The following is a 22,235-nucleotide window of genomic DNA, read 5'->3' on the forward strand; positions in this document are numbered from 1 at the left end:
TGAGCTGATGCAGGCCACAAGGTTACAAGCAAGTTACTGAAGGGACAATATATTTTATATTTTTTACTGAAACTGTTTTACCACAATAGGATTTTACTGTAAATACATCAAATCAGATCAAAAAAGCAATAACCTTAAAAACAAAACACCCAGAAATCTGCTCATTTTCAATAATTGGGAAAAGCAGATAAAGTGTTTTTATATACAGAAAATATAGGTTTATCTAGTAATCTCTATAAACCATCTATTTGCACTGACTATGGAAAGGCAATATTCTGAACACAGTAAATGACAGGCAATAAGTCCTGTGAATGGAGCACTCTACTTCTCCTATTTTATATTTTGATCATAATGTGAATCACAACCATCAATTGTTTTGAATCTGTTTATAGGAAAAGCCCAAAAAACAGTAAAAACCCATAATAATGGTATTCTATGAGTTATACCCCTTTCAGACTGCAAGCAATAACCTGGGTTACTGCACGTGAGTGCGCAGCAACCAGGGTTGTGGTGCAGTCTGAAAGGGGCCAGTTGAAATAATCTGGTTCAAGCTTGACCCGGTATTTCAACTCTGGTAGTGAGCAGGGTTGAACATGGGTTCAATCCTGCTCATGGTGCAGTGATAAAGGGCAAGCTGGATTGATGCGACCCAGGACCTGTTCACACCAAAGGACACGGCAGTGCTTGGAGATCACCTCATCTCCAAGCACTGCCTCGGAACACATCAGCGGTGACCAACCCAGAATATTGGACCCGTGAACATATCCTGGGTGCGACTCAGCATCAATGGTCTTAAAGGGGTATTACTGATTTCCAGCAGTTGTTGTACAGTATATGATGATCATTCAGGGTAATGAGAGGCTGAAACTCTGGAAAAAGGGGTGTAATAAAGAGGAGATTTAATAGGAAAGAGAGAGGAAAATGGGAGACATGGGAAGAAAGGAGTAAGAATATTTGAAGGTTACTCCCAGTAAAATGAAGACTACTATACTCCACCCCAGATCATGACCACATTAGTGACATCGAACTGTGTATATTTGGTTTCCTATGAACACTACAGGTGGACTGTACTGAAGTCCAATTTCAGTGGCCGTGCAGGATGCTGGCCGATCTCTGACATTTTTTTTAAAGGAGCAATCATGTACAAGGCATGTTTTAGCCTTCTACATGATTGCCCCTTTAAAAAAAAGTCCTGCCTGGCCGCCAAACTCAGACTTCATTACATCCTGTCCTATTTTTCTATCTAGTAGGTACCCTTTTACTCCTAAATTCATATTTTTATGCAACATTAGCCATTGCAAAAACTGTATATGTTAGTGAATGTTTTTGTGCTGCCCAAAATGTATTTAACTTGTAGAATTGAGGTAACATTTACACATACAGCATGTACGTACGTACGTACTTATTTAAATATTTGTTTTGAGAACCAATTAATTGTTATTTTTATGTAAGACAAGCTGTATTGAAAGTTTCTGTAATGTTCTTATTTGAAGAAAAATATCACCCACAATGTAAAATGTAGCTTTTGGTGTAGAGTATATAACAAATGTAATATATATATATATATATATATATATGTGTGTGTGTGTGTGTGTGTGTGTGTGTGTATATATATACACAGGTTGAGTATCCCTTATCCAGAATTCAAAATCCCACATTTTTGGGTCCCCTACTGAGATAATGACATATGTATATTTATAAATAATATATATAATATATATAATATTTATATCATTATCTCAGTGGGGGACCCAAAAATGTGGGATTTTGAACTTTGGATAAGAGATACTCAACCTGTGTGTATATATATATATATATATATATACACTGTATAAAAATAGATAGAGAGACAGATATAGATATGTAATACTATTTCTAAACTGTAGAGGAAGGCACCCAGGATGGTGATGTTTTAGTATTGCTTTTGGTGCTTGAGTACTTTAATACTAGAGTATTGCAAAAGCATAATGTACAGTACACCAGAGAACAGAGGGAAGTCTATTAGAACTATGAAATGTGTTCTTTTGGAAGAACAGATGAAGCAACATTTCAAGATGGTGTTATTTATGATTAGCAGAGTACTGAATTGATTAAGTTGACAAGTAACATTATTCTTTGTTAAATTTAAAACAACTTACAAAATGCTTTAAAAATAACAACAAAAATAATAACAAAATGTATCAAAAGGAATAGTTTTATATAATGATGAAATCATGTAAAAACATTTTACTTGAATATGTAAATATATTTATCACAGTTTTCCATTTAAAAAAAGGAAAGTTCTGGTACAGTAGCACCAATAAATGGCATTAATAATGTACCTTGTTGAACAAATGCCCCATACACAATCCATATGGCGCTATGCAGAGTAGAAGAGGTAGATGGACTGGCTTGGGATGAAGTCTGCGCTCTCACTGCCTGGATACGATTCAAAACAAATATCAGCACCCCAACCACTGGTATAACTGCTGCAATGCAGGCCCAGACGGCAAAGTCAAAGGGAGCAAAGAGGGAGAAAATGTTTATTCTTTCTTCTGGTTTCTTGATGAGAATTCCTACTGAATAGTCCAAGTAACGCTTGCTGAAATCCACAACGCTTTCTCGTTCTGGTGTAATGGTGATTGCCGACACAGCAATATCTGCCCTCTATGGAAATAGAGAGAAACACGCATCCACAAGCATCAATATTTTACTCACTTTACCAATATAGATAATTTAGTAACAGAGCTAAAAAAAAACAAAACATTAAACTATGAAGTTCTCTAGACATGGCTATACATTATGGTTGATCATTTTGATCATTGTGTGCTGTATGTAGTTTCATCTTAAATGAACAAAATACAGTCTTATCAATTTAGATGGATTTTCTTTGCACAGCAATTTGGCTTTATTGCACAGCACATGAACAACCAGATTAGTAGAAATTGGCCACTCAAATATGCAGCTAAATTCCTCACATACTGTATGAAGTTACAGTATATAGTATGTGCCAGATCATCTAGTGTATTCAGGTTAACCATAGAAACCAATCAACTATTGGCCTTTGCCTACAGCAAATCATTGAAAGTTTATATCGCCCGAGTTTCTATGGAAAATTTTACTAAACAAAATACAGTATTAGAGATTGTGAGAACAGAGAGCACACCTTTTTTCCCATTTGCAAATACAATACATTCAGAAGATGTACACAGTAATAAGATTTCCTAGACGGCAGCAGACTTCAAGGTAGCCGGTTAATCAGGAACCAGTCGGGATCCTGGCAGTCAAAATACAGATGCCGGAATCCCTACACTACTCAGAATCCTGAATAGGGTCACAAGCCCAGCGCCGGAATCCTGACCTCCAGGATTCTGGAGGGATTTGCCGGCATGTCATACAAGTAAGCCACAGTGGGAGAGGTTAGGTTTAGGCTCCAGGGGGAGGCTTAGGCTGTAGGGAGGGGGGTTAGGTCTAGGTACCACTGGGAAGGGTTATGTTGAGGCTTGGGAGTATTATGTTAAGGCTTGGGGGGGTATGTTTATGCTTGGGGGTTAGGTTTATTCTGCTACAATGGAATGTTACAGTTAGGGGGCCATTGGGGGAAGGAAAGTATACTTACTTTCCCTAATAGGGATTCTCATCATCGGTATTCTGACTGCCAGCATCCTGACAACTGTCATTTCAATCCCAACCATATTGAATTTATAATTTTGTTTGGAATTGGAAATTGACAAACATCTCACTTAGCTGAATTTTTTAACCTTAATAAGAGTGGAGGCTTTCATATTTTTAAAACAGAAAAGTTTTATCAGTAGACAGCAAAGTAACACCACCTTTAAGTAGTCAAAGTATCAAAAACAAATAAAACAATACTTGTTTCGTGTTGCTACATATAAAGATTTAGGTAGAGATGTATCAAATCTTGGAGAGGGATAAAGTGGAGAGAAATAAAGTGCCGGCCAATCAGCTCCTCTCATTTTTTACACAGCGCATGTAAAATGGCAGTAAGAAGCTGATTGTTTGGTACTTTATCTTTCTCCAGGATTTGATAAATCTCTCTATTCAGAGCTGTAAACAGCCCTTTATCATCTGTCATCTTTGGAAAAAGGACTTTTCTTAGCTGCATGTTATTAAAAGAGTGGGTTACTGCAAAGAAATGTCTGATTTGTTCTGCAGTCCCAGAGTTTTGGACAATTCATTTTCCCATGCACTGCAGTTTTAGATCACTAAGCTGTACTTACCTGTCTGTGTTCCTGGGTAAAAGTAGTGCTGCAAATGCACATTTTCTGTCTCGCATTTGTGGAATTCTGATGAAAATGAAAGTGCTAACTGGGCATGCCAGCCTTTTTGGCTCACACACTCACAGTAATCAGACATGTGCTGCAGTTAATTGTGCATGCGCTATACTGGAATACAGTCCATAAGCAGATAAAGCCCTACTAAAGGCTTGTTAAATTCACTTGGGGACCAGGATACTGCAGCACATCAGGAAACATGAGAAGGTGAGTATTTCTTTTGGGAATTATTACAAAATGACACAATACTATAAATTACATTAATACAATAAGATAAACAACACTGGACAGGGAAACATCCATCAGTAAACTGATCCCTCTAAGCTGTACTGCCACCTAGGAATGGGACAAAGCATGACATATCCACTCCATGCAACCCTTGTTCCACATGCTTTGTGATTTGCCTTATAGCCCAGGCTGAAACACTAATCCTAAGGACCCACTTTGGTAAACTAAGTAAACTAAGAAGAAATATTTAGGAAAAAGTAGAATAATGGAGGAATAAGTAGCAAAACTGAGAAAAAAGACAGGTCTTGATACGAGTGACCCTAGCCACGTATTGTTAGGCTTAATCTGCAACTTTATACCAATTACATTGCTATAAAAATACTAATCCTAAGTACCTAGTACACTGTAAGCAAAGTAAGATTGAGGAAAAAGAAGCAAAATGAAGGAAAAAGAGGCAAAATGAAGGAAAAAGTGCACCGCATTGGAAAAGAGAAAGGTGTCTCACACCATATGGTGCAAAAAGGATAGAAGTATGAGGACACATCTACAGCTTTGGGAGGGTGAGTGGAAGAACCAGTGAGAAATTATGCTCATAACTATAACTGGTTTTGATGTTTTAACTAAAGGAATCATTATTTGTACTTAATGTTGCCTTAGTTGCTTATTACCTTATTTATAAGTTCTCCAATCATACCATTCCATGAACCATTGGCAAGTGGGTGCCCATATTTTCCATCAGGGACCTGGTAAATTTCATACTTAAAGCCAAGGTTCTGAGATAAGGCATCCAAAACATCAATAGAAAAACCTTTATATTTCTTAGGCTGTCCCAGTATGTTTTCCGCAACCATCACAAAAGGTTCTTCCTAGAAAAAAAAAAGAAAATGCACTGAGCTCACAATGTAGGATTACTAAAAAATGTACTGTTAAAAAGGGCACTTAAGGAGTAAACATTGTTTGCATCTCTCTGCCGTAGTAGGGTGGAAATACAGTCATCAGCATCTCTGCAACATTAATGGTTAACTGTGCAGAAAAGAGCAACGCTGCTGCAACAAAGAAAATGATCTCTCTCTGGACATCAATTATTTTTACATAGTCCTTTTATACTTTTTATATTAAAAAAACAAAAAAAATAACAAAAACTAATACAATAAGCTACTGTATGTTGAAAACAATGCACATGGACATTTTGTAAGTAGTTTTAAAAAACATGAAATATGCATTTTAAATTCATTATATCCAGTGCCTAAAGTGGTCCTAGAGAGGTGGTGAAACTCACCCCTCCCCCAGGTCCAAAGGGATTGTGCAGGCGCGTGCCACAAAAAAAGGGGCATGGTCACCCAACATGACTACAGCAGTAGCACCCCTTATACAATGCCCTCAGTAGTAGTGCCCCTTATGCAATGCCCACTGTTGTGTCAGTGCCCACAGTTTCCAGTGCCTCTTATGTAAAGCCCATAGTATTGGTGCCCCTTATACAGTGCCCCCAGTAGTAGTGCCCCTTATGACCCCAGGAGTGATGCCCCTTAAGTGCTCCCTATGCAATGCCCTCATTAGTAGTGCCTCCAGTGGTAATGCCCCCAGTAGTTTTGCCCCCAGTACAGATGCCCCCTGTAGAGCTGCCCTCAGTCCAGATACCCCCTGTAGTTAGTCACCCAGTACAGATGCCCCCAGTACAGATGCCTGCTGTAGTTATGCCCCCTTTAGTTATGCCCCCAGTACAGAGGCCCCTTTTAGTTATGCCCCCAGTATAGATGCCTTCTGTAGTTATGGCCCCAGTAGAGACACCCCCTGTAGAGCTGCCCCTAGTAAAGCTGCCTTCAGTACAGATGCCCCCTGTAGTTATGCCCCCAGTACAGATGCCCCCTGCAGTTATGCCCCAATATAGATACCCCCAGTAGAAGCTGCCCCCTAGTAGAATCTGCCCCCGAGTAGAAGATGCCCCCAGTACAGTTGCCCCTGTAGTTATGCCTCCAGTAGTAATGCCCCAATATAGATGCCCCAGTAGAAGCTACCCCCAGTAGAAGTTTCCCCCTGTAGTTATGCCCCACTATAGATGCCCCCAGTAGAAGCTGCCCCCTAGTAGTGCCACTTCACACACAAAAAAAACAAACAAACCACACAATACTCACCAGCATGCTTCCGGACTGCTGCCCTCAGTACAGATGCACCCCGTAGTTATGCACCCAGTACAGATGCCCCCAGTAGAGCTGCCCCCAGTACAGATGCCCAATGTAGTTATGCCCCCTTTAGTTGTGCTGCCAGTACAGATGCCCCGAGTAGTAGCTGTCCCCCGTACAGATGCCTCCTGTAGTTATGGCCCCAGGAGAGATGTGCCCTGTAGAGCTGCCCCTAGTAGAGCTGCCTTCAGTACAGTTGCCCCCTGTAGTTATGCCCCCAGTACAGATGCCCCCTGTAGTTATGTCTCCAGTACAGATGCCCCCAGTAGAAGCTGCCCCCTGTAGTTATGCCCCCGGTAGTTATGCCCCAGTAGATCTGCCTCCAGTACAGATGCCCTCTGTAGTTGTGTCCACAGTAGAAGCTGCCACAGTACAGCTGCCCCCTGTAGTTATGCCCCCGTACAGATGCCCCCTGTAAGTATGTCCCCAGTACAGATGCCCCCAGTAGAAGCTGCCCCCAGTAGTTATGCCCCTAGTAGTTATACCCCCAGTAGTAATGCCCCCAGTACAGATGCCCCCTGTAGTTATGCTCCCAGTACAGATGTCCCCTAGAGTTATGTCCCCAGTACAGATGCCCCCAGTAGTTATGCCCCCAGTAGTTATGCCCCAGTAGAGCTGCCCCCAGTACAGATGCCCCCTGTAGTTATGCCCCCCAGTATAAGCTGCCCCAGTACAGTTACCCCCTGTAGTTATACCCCCAGTAGTTATGCCCCAGTATAGATGCCCCAAGTAGAAGCTGCACTCTAGTAGATGCTGCCCCCAGTACAGATGCCTCCTGTAGTTATGCCCCCAGTATAGATGCCCCAAGTAGAAGCTGACCCCAGTACAGTTGCCCCCCTGTAGTTATGCCCCCAGTAGTAATGCCCCAGTATAGATGCCCTCAGTAGTAGTTGCCCCCAGTAGAAGCTGCCCCCAATATAGTTGCCCCCTGTAGTTATGCCCCAGTATAGATGCCCCAAGTAGAAGCTGCCCCCTAGTAGTGCCACTTCACACACAAAAAAACCCCACACAATACTCACCAGCCCTGATCCTGCTTCTGGACCGCTGACCTCCGCCTGGCGCCTGCTGCTCGGGTCTATAGGAGAGACATAATGACGTCTCTCCCATAGCGACGCACAGCCGGAAGCCGGAGCAAGGGAGTGAGCTCTGGCTGCAGCTGAGAAGAAGGTGCCAGCACCCGCTGGTAACAGAACCTCAGCGGTCGCCCGGCATCCTCATGCGGCTCCGGGCTCACATTCTGGGTTAGGTGAGCCGGAGGAGGCGGAACTGCATTCCGTCTCCAATTGGAACTGACGGAACGCAGTTCCACACCGTTCTGGCTCACTTTAACCTCTGATTATGTCACTCAGTTAATGTGCAGTTTACAAGGAATAAATTCACTGAAACAATATTTTAAGACATGTATACTAAAATGTGCCACACTTATGAAAAAAACACAATAAAATCACTGTAATTAAAATATAATAATAATAATAATGTATAATAATAATAATAATAATAATAATAATAATAATAATAATAACAATACAGTATAGCAAACATCTGAAAATGCCTTTTTTATTTTAAATGGCTGTTGTGCACATATCCTAAAAAATTTTCAACTGACCTCCAAATTCTGTAGAAGGTAATGTGGAATGAGCTAAGCTTGCTATCTTTGTAAACTCACTTAATAAATCTGAGATATAGTCAACATTGATAATATCATGATTATTTCAACATAGCCATAATGTCAATGTTGTATCAACATTGTGAATGTCAACTGTCAGAATGTCAACACATGATATTAGGGCTAGGCCAGATTAGGGATAGTGACAGGGTCAGGCTAAAATCTGTGTATCAACATTTTCAATGTCAATATTCTGAGCTTGGCAACATTATTATGTCAACTTAATTAATGTCAACATAACGTAGTGAACCCATACATCCCAACTGCAGAAGGCTACAGAAAAAAATAATAGGAATTTGCAAATATTTTCTGACAAATTTGAGGGGTAAGGATTAAAAAAAAGTGCTTCCCATTAGCGGCAAACTACTATATAAGAAAAACTGTGGTTTCAAACATTAGCCATTCTTGGCATTACAGTGAATAGCTTTGCAGACACTGCTTTCAATCTGCTGGATCTTTTCTGGCTTTACTATGCCTGACATTTATTTCATTGTTTGGCAGCACATCTGGATTTACATACTTTTTGGTTTTATTCTATAACCCAACCAAAACCCTCAACACCTGTGTAGCAGTGACGTGCAGCCAAGGATAATCAGGAAAAGCAGAGTCTCACCTGTCATACTCCAGTACATTTCAGAGATTTGACTATAACAATAGTTAGAATAAAACAAAAAAATCTATAACTTGTAAATATCATCTTTGTATTATTCATATCATCTTTGTATTATTCTAATCATTTCTATAGTCAAAAATCACCATCAAATCGTATATGTGTGTATAAATCTGACTTTGATACTAAGCAGTGCCTCACCAGCCGTTGACCTCACTGCAACTTGCTGTACTGTAGTGTTCCATTGTTCCAACCTCTAATGCATTACATTCATAAGAAAAGCATGGAAACAATGGGGGTCATTCCGAGTTGTTCGCTCGCAAGCTGCTTTTAGCAGCTTTGCACACGCTAAACCGCCGCCTACTGGGAGTGAATCTTAGCTTATCAAAATTGCGAACGAAAGATTAGCAAAATAGCGAATAGACAGCTCTTAGCAGTTTCTGAGTAGCTCCACACTTACTCGGCATCTGCGATCAGTTCAGTGCTTGTCGTTCCTGGTTTGACGTCACAAACACACCCAGCGTTCGCCCAGACACTCCTCCTTTTCTCCAGCCACTCCCGCGTTTTTCCCAGAAACGGTAGCGTTTTTTCGCACACACCCATAAAACGGCCTGTTTCCGCCCAGAAACACCCACTTCCTGTCAATCACATTACGATCACCAGAACGAAGAAAAAACCTCGTAATGCCGTGAGTAAAATACCTAACTGCATAGCAAATTTACTTGGCGCAGTCGCACTGCGGACATTGCGCATGCGCATTAGCGACTAATCGCTCCGTTGCGAGAAAAAAATACAGAGCGAACAACTCGGAATGACCCCCAATGTGTAATACCCTGGAACTGCAATGGTTAACAGATACTGCAAGAGTTAACAGCTATGTATCTTTATCATGCATAGCAATGGCTATGTCCTGTGTACTGATTGGGGGAGGTTTGGAGCTCAGCCAGCTTTCATGTGCACACCTCATGCAGGAGGGGGGGGACAGAAAGTGAAAGCTGAGGAAAGAGCAGAAGCATGGAGTGTTAGCTAGGAGAAGCGTGGTATGTAAGCTAGGAGAATGTAGCCTCAGTGAGAGCTCCTCACAGAACATGTGGGGAGTGCTGCCAGCCACAGCAAGGCAACTGACAGAGGGAGAGACCGCAGTGTGAGAGCAGCAGTACTCAGAGTCCAGTGAGAGGGTGATGCCTACCTTTAGGGGTGCCCTAGAAGAGTGTGCCAGGTGTGAGTATCAGGAGAGGACGTATCTGGGTGAGTGGTCGGAAGCCACGCTGCATGCTTAGAAGCCCCCTCATTGACAAGAGTCCTTGCTATGGAAGAGAGAGACTGTAACCTGTAATGTGTAGCACTACTGGTCACAGAATGTCCTGGTACGTACTGCTGTTCGCCATATTTATGCAGCTGCAATTAAGTGATGTGCTGGAGGAGGTGCCCTGATGCGTGATCGAATGTAACCATTATGCTTTGTGCTGGAGGAGTGTTCAGAAGTTATCCCTGCTATATCCCTGCTTTTATGTTAAATAAACTGTTTATTCTGTTTTATGAGATGGCCTGGCGCCCAATTCTTTCTGCACTGCACTGACACCTGTAGTCCACTCCCACAATGCAACAGTAATTAAACACCTGATTATTCAGGGGACCCTCTGGTATCTGTGCCTTACCCATGACCAGCCGCAGGAGAGTAAGTGTGATGCCCTATACACAGTGGCTGCAGTTTTGCATACCTAGTAGAAGCGGGGTTTTACAAATGTATCCCTAGTTTCAGCATAAATATATTTGTAACATGTAAATAATTTAAATACAAAATGTGAAGTAACAATAAGAGCAGTAAAGCGCAGCATTGATCCTGAGACTTTACAATGCTAGGCCCAGGTTATGTGGCCTTTCCACAAAGTACTGTTTGCTAGAGGACCTAGGGGTGTAAAGTGCGGGTTTATAGAAGTGGAGATGTTTCCCGTAATAGATTCTTGATATTATTTTCTAGAAAGTGCTATATATAAATGATCAGTAGAATCTGATTGGTTGCTATCGGCAACGTCTCCACTTCTATAAACCTGCACTTTAGTAAATATACCGTCTCGAGTTAAGGTATAGTTGCCTACTCTCCTGGAACCGTCAGTAGGCTCCAAAAAATTGTGTGACGCTCTCGGACCGCTGGAAAAATGGTAAAGTCTCACAATTACAGCTGCACCCTAGACCCGGCCACCCTCTTTGTAAGCAAAGTGGGCAGTCTGGGCAGCCCATGATGCAATTCTCTCTGAATCACATCTTGTAGCCACACCGTCTGCTCTATTATGCCGGTAATTTTGTCACTGTATAGTGGGGTCGTGGATAAAATTACATGATCGCAGCCATCATGCCCTCTACCAACTCCTTTGTATTGTCATGCCTCCATCCTGCCTCCTGTGATATGTCCATCCCTCCCCTACTGAGCCGTCCTGGAAGCCAAGAAGTTGGCAACTATGAGTTAAGGACAAGGTCACACAGAACAGAAACAACTGAAGTAACCTACTGACATAAAGGTGGAATACTCCTCCCTGTCACTTGAAAGCAATCAACCAATAAGGAAACTGCATGCACCATTTACAGAGGTGATGTGGTTACTAGAGATGAGCGCCGGAAATTTTTCGGGTTTTGTGTTTTGGTTTTGGGTTCGGTTCCGCGGCCGTGTTTTGGGTTCGACCGCGTTTTGGCAAAACCTCACCGAATTTTTTTTGTCGGATTCGGGTGTGTTTTGGATTCGGGTGTTTTTTTTCAAAAAACACTAAAAAACAGCTTAAATCATAGAATTTGGGGGTCATTTTGATCCCAAAGTATTATTAACCTCAAAAACCATAATTTACACTCATTTTCAGTCTATTCTGAATACCTCACACCTCACAATATTATTTTTAGTCCTAAAATTTGCACCTAGGTCGCTGGATGACTAAGCTAAGCGACCCTAGTGGCCGACACAAACACCGGGCCCATCTAGGAGTGTCACTGCAGTGTCACGCAGGATGTCCCTTCCAAAAAACCCTCCCCAAACAGCACATGACGCAAAGAAAAAAAGAGGCGCAATGAGGTAGCTGTGTGAGTAAGATAAGCGACCCTAGTGGCCGACACAAACACCGGGCCCATCTAGGAGTGTCACTGCAGTGTCACGCAGGATGTCCCTTCCAAAAAACCCTCCCCAAACAGCACATGACGCAAAGAAAAAAAGAGGCGCAATGAGGTAGCTGTGTGAGTAAGATAAGCGACCCTAGTGGCCGACACAAACACCGGGCCCATCTAGGAGTGTCACTGCAGTGTCACGCAGGATGTCCCTTCCAAAAAACCCTCCCCAAACAGCACATGACGCAAAGAAAAAAAGAGGCGCAATGAGGTAGCTGTGTGAGTAAGATAAGCGACCCTAGTGGCCGACACAAACACCGGGCCCATCTAGGAGTGTCACTGCAGTGTCACGCAGGATGTCCCTTCCAAAAAACCCTCCCCAAATAGCACATGACGCAAAGAAAAAAAGAGGCGCAATGAGGTAGCTGTGTGAGTAAGATAAGCGACCCTAGTGGCCGACACAAACACCGGGCCCATCTAGGAGTGGCACTGCAGTGTCACGCAGGATGTCCCTTCCAAAAAACCCTCCCCAAACAGCACATGACGCAAAGAAAAATTAAAGAAAAAAGAGGTGCAAGATGGAATTGTCCTTCGGCCCTCCCACCCACCCTTATGTTGTATAAACAGGACATGCACACTTTAACCAACCCATCATTTCAGTGACAGGGTCTGCCACACGACTGTGACTGAAATGACGGGTTGGTTTGGACCCCCACCAAAAAAGAAGCAATTAATCTCTCCTTGCACAAACTGGCTCTACAGAGGCAAGATGTCCACCTCATCATCATCCTCCGATATATCACCGTGTACATCCCCCTCCTCACAGATTATCAATTCGTCCCCACTGGAATCCACCATCTCAGCTCCCTGTGTACTTTGTGGAGGCAATTGCTGCTGGTCAATGTCTCCACGGAGGAATTGATTATAATTCATTTTAATGAACATCATCTTCTCCACATTTTCTGGATGTAACCTCGTACGCCGATTGCTGACAAGGTGAGCGGCGGCACTAAACACTCTTTCGGAGTACACACTTGTGGGAGGGCAACTTAGGTAGAATAAAGCCAGTTTGTGCAAGGGCCTCCAAATTGCCTCTTTTTCCTGCCAGTATAAGTACGGACTGTGTGACGTGCCTACTTGGATGCGGTCACTCATATAATCCTCCACCATTCTTTCAATGGTGAGAGAATCATATGCAGTGACAGTAGACGACATGTCCGTAATCGTTGTCAGGTCCTTCAGTCCGGACCAGATGTCAGCATCAGCAGTCGCTCCAGACTGCCCTGCATCACCGCCAGCGGGTGGGCTCGGAATTCTGAGCCTTTTCCTCGCACCCCCAGTTGCGGGAGAATGTGAAGGAGGAGATGTTGACAGGTCGCGTTCCGCTTGACTTGACAATTTTCTCACCAGCAGGTCTTTCAACCCCAGCAGACTTGTGTCTGCCGGAAAGAGAGATCCAAGGTAGGCTTTAAATCTAGGATCGAGCACGGTGGCCAAAATGTAGTGCTCTGATTTCAACAGATTGACCACCCGTGAATCCTTGTTAAGCGAATTAAGGGCTCCATCCACAAGTCCCACATGCCTAGCGGAATCGCTCCGTGTTAGCTCCTCCTTCAATGTCTCCAGCTTCTTCTGCAAAAGCCTGATGAGGGGAATGACCTGACTCAGGCTGGCAGTGTCTGAACTGACTTCACGTGTGGCATTTTCAAAGGGCTTTAGAACCTTGCACAACGTTGAAATCATTCTCCACTGCACTTGAGACAGGTGCATTCCACCTCCTATATCGTGCTCAATTGTATAGGCTTGAATGGCCTTTTGCTGCTCCTCCAACCTCTGAAGCATATAGAGGGTTGAATTCCACCTCGTTACCACTTCTTGCTTCAGATGATGGCAGGGCAGGTTCAGTAGTTTTTGGTGGTGCTCCAGTCTTCTGTACGTGGTGCCTGTACGCCGAAAGTGTCCCGCAATTCTTCTGGCCACCGACAGCATCTCTTGCACGCCCCTGTCGTTTTTTAAAAAATTCTGCACCACCAAATTCAAGGTATGTGCAAAACATGGGACGTGCTGGAATTTGCCCATATTTAATGCACACACAATATTGCTGGCGTTGTCCGATGCCACAAATCCACAGGAGAGTCCAATTGGGGTAAGCCATTCCGCGATGATCTTCCTCAGTTGCCGTAAGAGGTTTTCTGCTGTGTGCGTATTCTGGAAAGCGGTGATACAAAGCGTAGCCTGCCTAGGAAAGAGTTGGCATTTGCGAGATGCTGCTACTGGTGCCGCCGCTGCTGTTCTTGCGGCGGGAGTCCATACATCTACCCAGTGGGCTGTCACAGTCATATAGTCCTGACCCTGCCCTGCTCCACTTGTCCACATGTCCGTGGTTAAGTGGACATTGGGTACAACTGCATTTTTTAGGACACTGGTGAGTCTTTTTCTGACGTCCGTGTACATTCTCGGTATCGCCTGCCTAGAGAAGTGGAACCTAGATGGTATTTGGTAACGGGGGCACACTGCCTCAATAAATTGTCTAGTTCCCTGTGAACTAACGGCGGATACCGGACGCACGTCTAACACCAACATAGTTGTCAAGGCCTCAGTTATCCGCTTTGCAGCAGGATGACTGCTGTGATATTTCATCTTCCTCGCAAAGGACTGTTGGACAGTCAATTGCTTACTGGAAGTAGTACAAGTGGGCTTACGACTTCCCCTCTGGGATGACCATCGACTCCCAGCAGCAACAACAGCAGCGCCAGCAGCAGTAGGCGTTACACGCAAGGATGCATCGGAGGAATCCCAGGCAGGAGAGGACTCGTCAGAATTGCCAGTGACATGGCCTGCAGGACTATTGGCATTCCTGGGGAAGGAGGAAATTGACACTGAGGGAGTTGGTGGGGTGGTTTGCGGGAGCTTGGTTACAAGAGGAAGGGATTTACTGGTCAGTGGACTGCTTCCGCTGTCGCCCAAAGTTTTTGAACTTGTCACTGACTTATTATGAATGCGCTGCAGGTGACGTATAAGGGAGGATGTTCCGAGGTGGCTAACGTCCTTACCCCTACTTATTACAGCTTGACAAAGGCAACACACGGCTTGACACCTGTTGTCCGCTTTTCTGTTGAAATACCTCCACACTGAAGAGCTGATTTTTTTGGTATTTTCACCAGGCATGTCAACGGCCATATTCCTCCCACGGACAACAGGTGTCTCCCCGGGTGCCTGACTTAAACAAACCACCTCACCATCAGAATCCTCCTGGTCAATTTCCTCCCCAGCGCCAGCAACACCCATATCCTCCTCATCCTGGTGTACTTCAACACTGACATCTTCAATCTGACTATCAGGAACTGGACTGCGGGTGCTCCTTCCAGCACTTGCAGGGGGCGTGCAAATGGTGGAAGGCGCATGCTCTTCACGTCCAGTGTTGGGAAGGTCAGGCATCGCAACCGACACAATTGGACTCTCCTTGTGGATTTGGGATTTCGAAGAACGCACAGTTCTTTGCGGTGCTTTTGCCAGCTTGAGTCTTTTCAGTTTTCTAGCGAGAGGCTGAGTGCTTCCATCCTCATGTGAAGCTGAACCACTAGCCATGAACATAGGCCAGGGCCTCAGCCGTTCCTTGCCACTCCGTGTGGTAAATGGCATATTGGCAAGTTTACGCTTCTCCTCCGACAATTTTATTTTAGGTTTTGGAGTCCTTTTTTTACTGATATTTGGTGTTTTGGATTTGACATGCTCTGTACTATGACATTGGGCATCGGCCTTGGCAGACGACGTTGCTGGCATTTCATCGTCTCGGCCATGACTAGTGGCAGCAGCTTCAGCACGAGGTGGAAGTGGATCTTGATCTTTCCCTAATTTTGGAACCTCAACATTTTTGTTCTCCATATTTTAATCGGCACAACTAAAAGGCACCTCAGGTAAACAATGGAGATGGATGGATACTAGTATACTTATGGATGGACTGCCGAGTGCCGACACAGAGGTGGCTACAGCCGTGGACTACCGTACTGTACTGTGTCTGCTGCTAATATAGACTGGTTGATAATGAGATGTAGTATGTATAAAGAAGAAAAAAAACAACAACGGGTAGGTGGTATACAATTATGGATGGACTGCCGAGTGCCGACACAGAGGTAGCTACAGCCGTGGACTACCGTACTGTACTGTGTCTGCTGCTAATATAGACTGGTTGATAATGAGATGTAGTATGTATAAAGAAGAAAGAAAAAAAAAACACGGGTAGGTGGTATACAATTATGGATGGACTGCCGAGTGCCGACACAGAGGTAGCTACAGCCGTGGACTACCGTACTGTACTGTGTCTGCTGCTAATATAGACTGGATGATAATGAGATGTAGTATGTATAAAGAAGAAAGAAAAAAAAAACCACGGGTAGGTGGTATACAATTATGGATGGACTGCCGAGTGCCGACACAGAGGTAGCTACAGCCGTGGACTACCGTACTGTACTGTGTCTGCTGCTAATATAGACTGGATGATAATGAGATGTAGTATGTATAAAGAAGAAAGAAAAAAAAAACCACGGGTAGGTGGTATACAATTATGGATGGACTGCCGAGTGCCGACACAGAGGTAGCTACAGCCGTGGACTACCGTACTGTACTGTGTCTGCTGCTAATATAGACTGGTTGATAATGAGATGTAGTATGTATAAAGAAGAAAGAAAAAAAAACCACGGGTAGGTGGTATACAATTATGGATGGACTGCCGAGTGCCGACACAGAGGTAGCTACAGCCGTGGACTAACGTACTGTACTGTGTCTGCTGCTAATATAGACTGGATGATAATGAGATGTAGTATGTATGTATAAAGAAGAAAGAAAAAAAAAACAACGGGTAGGTGGTATACAATTATGGATGGACTGCCGAGTGCCGACACAGAGGTAGCTACAGCCGTGAACTACCGTACTGTGTCTGCTGCTAATATAGACTGGTTGATAATGAGATGTAGTATGTATAAAGAAGAAAGAAAAAAAAACCACGGGTAGGTGGTATACAATTATGGATGGACTGCCGAGTGCCGACACAGAGGTAGCTACAGCCGTGGACTACCGTACTGTACTGTGTCTGCTGCTAATATAGACTGGATGATAATGAGATGTAGTATGTATGTATAAAGAAGAAAGAAAAAAAAAACCACGGGTAGGTGGTATACAATTATGGATGGACTGCCGAGTGCCGACACAGAGGTAGCTACAGCCGTGAACTACCGTACTGTGTCTGCTGCTAATATAGACTGGTTGATAATGAGATGTAGTATGTATAAAGAAGAAAGAAAAAAAAAACACAGGTAGGTGGTATACAATTATGGATGGACTGCCGAGTGCCGACACAGAGGTAGCTACAGCCGTGAACTACCATACTGTGTCTGCTGCTAGTAGACTGGATGATAAATAATGATATAAAAAATATATATATATCACTACTGCAGCCGGACAGGTATATATTATATAATGACGGACCTGCTGGAGTGGACACTGTCTGTCAGCAGAATGAGTTTTTTAATTTTTATAGAATAAAAAAACACCACACAAGTCACACGACGAGTGTACTTTTTCAGGCAGACATTCAATCACAATATACTATACTGGTGGTCAGTGTGGTCAGGTCACTGGTCACAGTGGTCAGTGGTCAGTCACACTGGCAGTGGCACTCTGGCAGCAAAAGTGTGCACTGTTTAATATGTACTCCTGGCTCCTGCTATAACCTATAACTGCTCCCCAGTCTCCCCCACAATTAAGCTGTGTGAGCACAGTCAGATATTATACATAGATGATGCAGCACACTGGGCTGAGCACAGATATGGTATGTGAGTGTGACTGAGTCACTGTGTATCGTTTTTTTCAGGCAGAGAACAAGAACAGAACGGATTATTAAATAATAATAAATTATAAAACTGCACTGGTGGTCAGGTCACTGGTCATCAGTCACTAGTATAACTCCTCCTAAGCTCCAGTAAGTAAATGAAGTGTCTCACTCTCACTCTCCTATCTATTTTAATTTCTAAACGGAGAGGACGCCAGCCACGTCCTCTCCCTATCAATCTCAATGCACGTGTGAAAATGGCCGCGACGCGCGGCTCCTTATATAGAATCCGAGTCTCGCGATAGAATCCGAGCCTTGCGAGAATCCGACAGCGTGATGATGACGTTCGGGCGCGCTCGGGTTAACCGAGCAAGGCGGGAAGATCCGAGTCGCTCGGACCCCGTGTAAAAAAACATGAAGTTCGGGCGGGTTCGGATTCAGAGAAACCGAACCCGCTCATCTCTAGTGGTTACTGTACCTATAGCTTCATAACAGTGATCACACTTTTGTGAATACTACACCTTACTAGCTGGAGAAGTGCAGCATTCCCGCTATCAGGTGTAATATCCTTGATCATTTGCCATAATTAAAGCCATATCAGCCAGGCATTAGATTAGGGAAGGATGGATTTAAAAGCAAGTAAATAAAGTGACTTTAAGGTGAAACAATGAAGTATTTAACTATGTAGCTTTTAATTTTAATTTTCTATTGTATTCTTCAACAGACAGAATGCCTGGATAAAAAAAAGAATATTAATTTAAAAATCTTCAACGTTTGTTGCACATCTGTTTTATGTGAAAAAGTCGTCTTCTGTGAAATTAATTTTTAACTTTAAAATGTATAGTATTTTATTCTCAGTCCATTGGGAGGAATAATAGGGGCTAATTCAGACCTGATCGTTGTTGTGTAAATTCTCAAGGTGGGCGATTTATCACTCGACATGCATATGGATCATAGTGCGCACGCGTGAGGCCAAACTCCTAAAGAATCCAGTAATTTTTTTTATCACTAGGCATATGCAAGTTGATTGACAGGAAGCAGAGATTTGGGGGTGGTAACTGGACAATTTTTGGGAGTGTCAGGAAAAAAGCTGGCGTTCCCAAGCATTTTCAGCTCTGGCCCCGGGCAACCTGTTTCTATCGCACTGTAGGAGTAAGTCCTGGGCTACGCACAGACTGCACAGACAGGGAAAAACTTTTGATGTAGAGTGAGTTGTGAACTTTCTTGCAGCTGACCGGCGTTCTCAGAGATTTTCACAAGGCGTATGCAAACTTGCACGGGACAGGTATTCACCTGTTTGGGTGGTGGCTATCTGATCGCAAACCTCTGCAAATTTGCAGAGGAGCGATCAGGTCTGAATTCGGGCCATAGGCCTTTCAAAGGTTCAGCTGTGTATTTTGGGATGCTCATTAGAACAGGGGGATTTAACATGTGCTGCCCTCGAGCACAGAGTGGCCCTAACCAATATGATGCCCTAGGCAAGATTTTGGCTGGTGCCCCCTAGCACCATCGCTAGTTCTGCCTTTGACCCTGCACCCCTTTCCCAGCATCATCACCCCTCGCCCATGGCAGTCCTAATTTTGGTGTTCCTACCCCATATATTTTAAATAGGAACAGTGCGCACACTTGGTGCACAGCCCTAAATGGGGTGTGTTCTTGCTGGGAAGGGGCATAGCCACACAATAGTACTCCCAATTCAAATTACGCGACACAGTAGTGCAACTTTATTCACATTATATCATGCGATAGTATACCTAATTCACTTTACATCACACAGTAGTACCACTTTACCTTATAAACATTACTCCTCACAGTAGTGTCCCTTATTCACATTACATCACACTGAATTGCTCCTTATTCACATAGCACCACACCATATTGCTCTTTATTCACATTATACCACACAGTAGTGCCCTTTTTATATGTTACGCCACACAGAAGAGCACCTTATACACATAATGCCACACATTAGTAATGCATTTATACACATAATACCACACAGTAATGCCCCTTACACATGACACACATTATTAATGTCCTTATAAACATAATGCACATTACACATTATGCCAACTTTTATTAATGTCCTTATACAGATAATGTCCCTTACACATATGCCACACATTATTAATGCCCTTATACAGATAATGACACACATAGTGCCCCTTACACATATGCCACACATTATTAACGCATTTATACACATAATGCCCTTACACATATGCCGAACACTACTGCACAACCAACCCACCACACACAGCACTCACATGGCCACTAACACTGTGACCTCTGCCTCTGCTTGGATACAGATGTGTCCTCATTCATCTTGCCTCAATACGCCATGCAGCAGGAGATGCCTGGCATGAGTCAGATGGCAGCTCTGCTAACGTTGGGCACCTATTTTGATAAAAAGGCATCTTATTTGCATTTACTATGGGCACAAGCAGCTTCTTCTGATTAAAATGATATGTGACATGTCTATATTCTGTGTGCGACTGTGACTGTATCTGCATATGAAATGCTACGTTACAGTGATTTCCAGGAATACATTGTAACATAGCATTTCGTAGGCCACATATCATTTTAATCAGCAGAAGCTGCTTGTGCCCATAGGCATACCGAATGCCCTAGGCATTTGCCTAGTTTGCCTATGCCTAGGACTGGCTCTGCTCGAGCAGGTGTGAAATTAAACATCCCAGCATGTCCTGCCACAGTTTTGCTATTAGGGCATGCTAAAACTGAGCAAGGCATGCTGGGATGCTGGGTAGTTCCACAGGCAGCTAGAGGGCAGCATGTTGAATACCGCTGTTCTAGAACCTTTTTTGTGTATGTCCCAATATCAATAAACTGAAATATGATAACCTAAAAACATTCTAATGCCGTGGATTTGTTTTGGAAAAAATAGTTAACTCTCCACAAATGTTTGGATCTCTCTTTTCTGAATTAGCCAAATCCAGCACACTTTTTTCATAGACATTTTCCTTGCCTCATAGGGATGGCCATACTGTCTTCAAGAAACCAGGAGTAGGAATTCCCAATGATAACAGCAGTGCATTGATTTTTTTTTCTGTATTGAATTGGCACTCACTAAATCTTAGCTGCCCATGCTTAATGACATTAAAAGCAACTAACGCAGCTAATAGGATAATGATGTTAATAAAGAGTGGGCAAAGAAAGTGGAGGAGATTATGGAGGTCCTGGGTCAGTCATCTCATCAGTCTCATCAGTATTTTGGCTCTACACTGTATACTGGTCATTAAATGAAAGAGCTTTGCATTCCAAGACAATAGGTTGCATATACTGTATGATAAATATTGTAAGCAATATTTTTTCACTGGCTCCATACTGCAAACCACATTGACAGTCTTTGCAAGTAATAACCATAAGCTGGCATAGCACATAGTTTCCCTAGTTTCATCACCCAGTGCATTATATAGCTGGAGACATATTAACATAGACAAAATGTGCTTGAAATCAAATATTTACATAAATTCACTTATGCTAGAACAGCAGCAAGATAAAATGGTATTGCCAAGTTATGTATTACATGAAAAAGGAAAATGTTGTTTTGTACTTAGCTGTAGCATACCAAGATAGTCACTACTTTCAACGTTAATCCTTGCAGGTCATTGTCAAGTCGCTTCTCTTGCAAGCTTCCATTAAGGCCTCTTAAGGAATCCCAGGTTGCAAGCTAAAACAATAGAAGACATTTTAAAATACAGTAGCATTACTTAGCTCCTAAATTATTCTGATGCAGCTGCAGAACAGTACATAGATGCAAGCACATGGCACCATCAAATTACCTGTATTATGTCTGTGTCATATTCAGCAAACAAAAAAGAAGAAAGAAAGAAAACTACAGACATGACTCTTGCATCAATAGTAAGCTTCACCAATTATACAGTGAAGCACATTCTTACATATAATAAGGTAAAGTAACATACAGTAGGCCAAGACTAGTGTAATAGCTTTAAAGGTAAAAGGTAAAAGGTAAAAAGAAGGTGTCAATATTTAAATCAAAACTTTAAGAGACAGTGGGACATATGCATCAACACTTAAAGCAGGGGCGTTTCTAGAGAGGAGGAGGCCCGTGTGCAGGCTCCGTCTTGGCTCCCCCATCTCTAGCTGGCAGCATTGTATTTCTGGGCACTAGGGTCCCTAGGGAAATCTAGCACATGCGTAGATCACTGGGAAAAATGGTGCCACGCCATTTTCCTAGTGGTTTCTGCAGTGCTACTGCTAAGCCGCGCGACTCCGGAGGGTAAGTATTAAAATAATGTGTGCAGGATGTGCAGTGTGGGCCCCCTGGACCCCTGCATGGCACACACTGCACCCATTATGAATATGCCAGTGGCTTGGA

The 22,235-nt window shown here is 43.3% G+C and overlaps 1 protein-coding gene across 2 annotated transcripts in view; it reads right to left on the minus strand.

The window, feature by feature from the left end:
• The window catches only part of GRID1 (glutamate ionotropic receptor delta type subunit 1), a 1,444,362-nt gene that overhangs the window by 166,443 nt on the left and 1,255,684 nt on the right, over positions 1-22,235 (minus strand). For both annotated transcript variants that reach the window (XM_063958815.1, XM_063958816.1), the window contains exons 9-11: positions 21,465-21,566; positions 5,171-5,368; positions 2,322-2,646 (exon numbers count right to left, since the gene is read on the minus strand). In XM_063958815.1, coding sequence (XP_063814885.1) covers positions 2,322-2,646; positions 5,171-5,368; positions 21,465-21,566 — 625 coding nt within the window. The remainder of the gene's footprint in view (positions 1-2,321; positions 2,647-5,170; positions 5,369-21,464; positions 21,567-22,235) is intronic.

Source organism: Pseudophryne corroboree, chromosome 3, assembly GCF_028390025.1.
Source record: "Pseudophryne corroboree isolate aPseCor3 chromosome 3, aPseCor3.hap2, whole genome shotgun sequence".
In the NCBI taxonomy this organism is placed as follows: Eukaryota; Metazoa; Chordata; class Amphibia; order Anura; family Myobatrachidae; genus Pseudophryne; species Pseudophryne corroboree.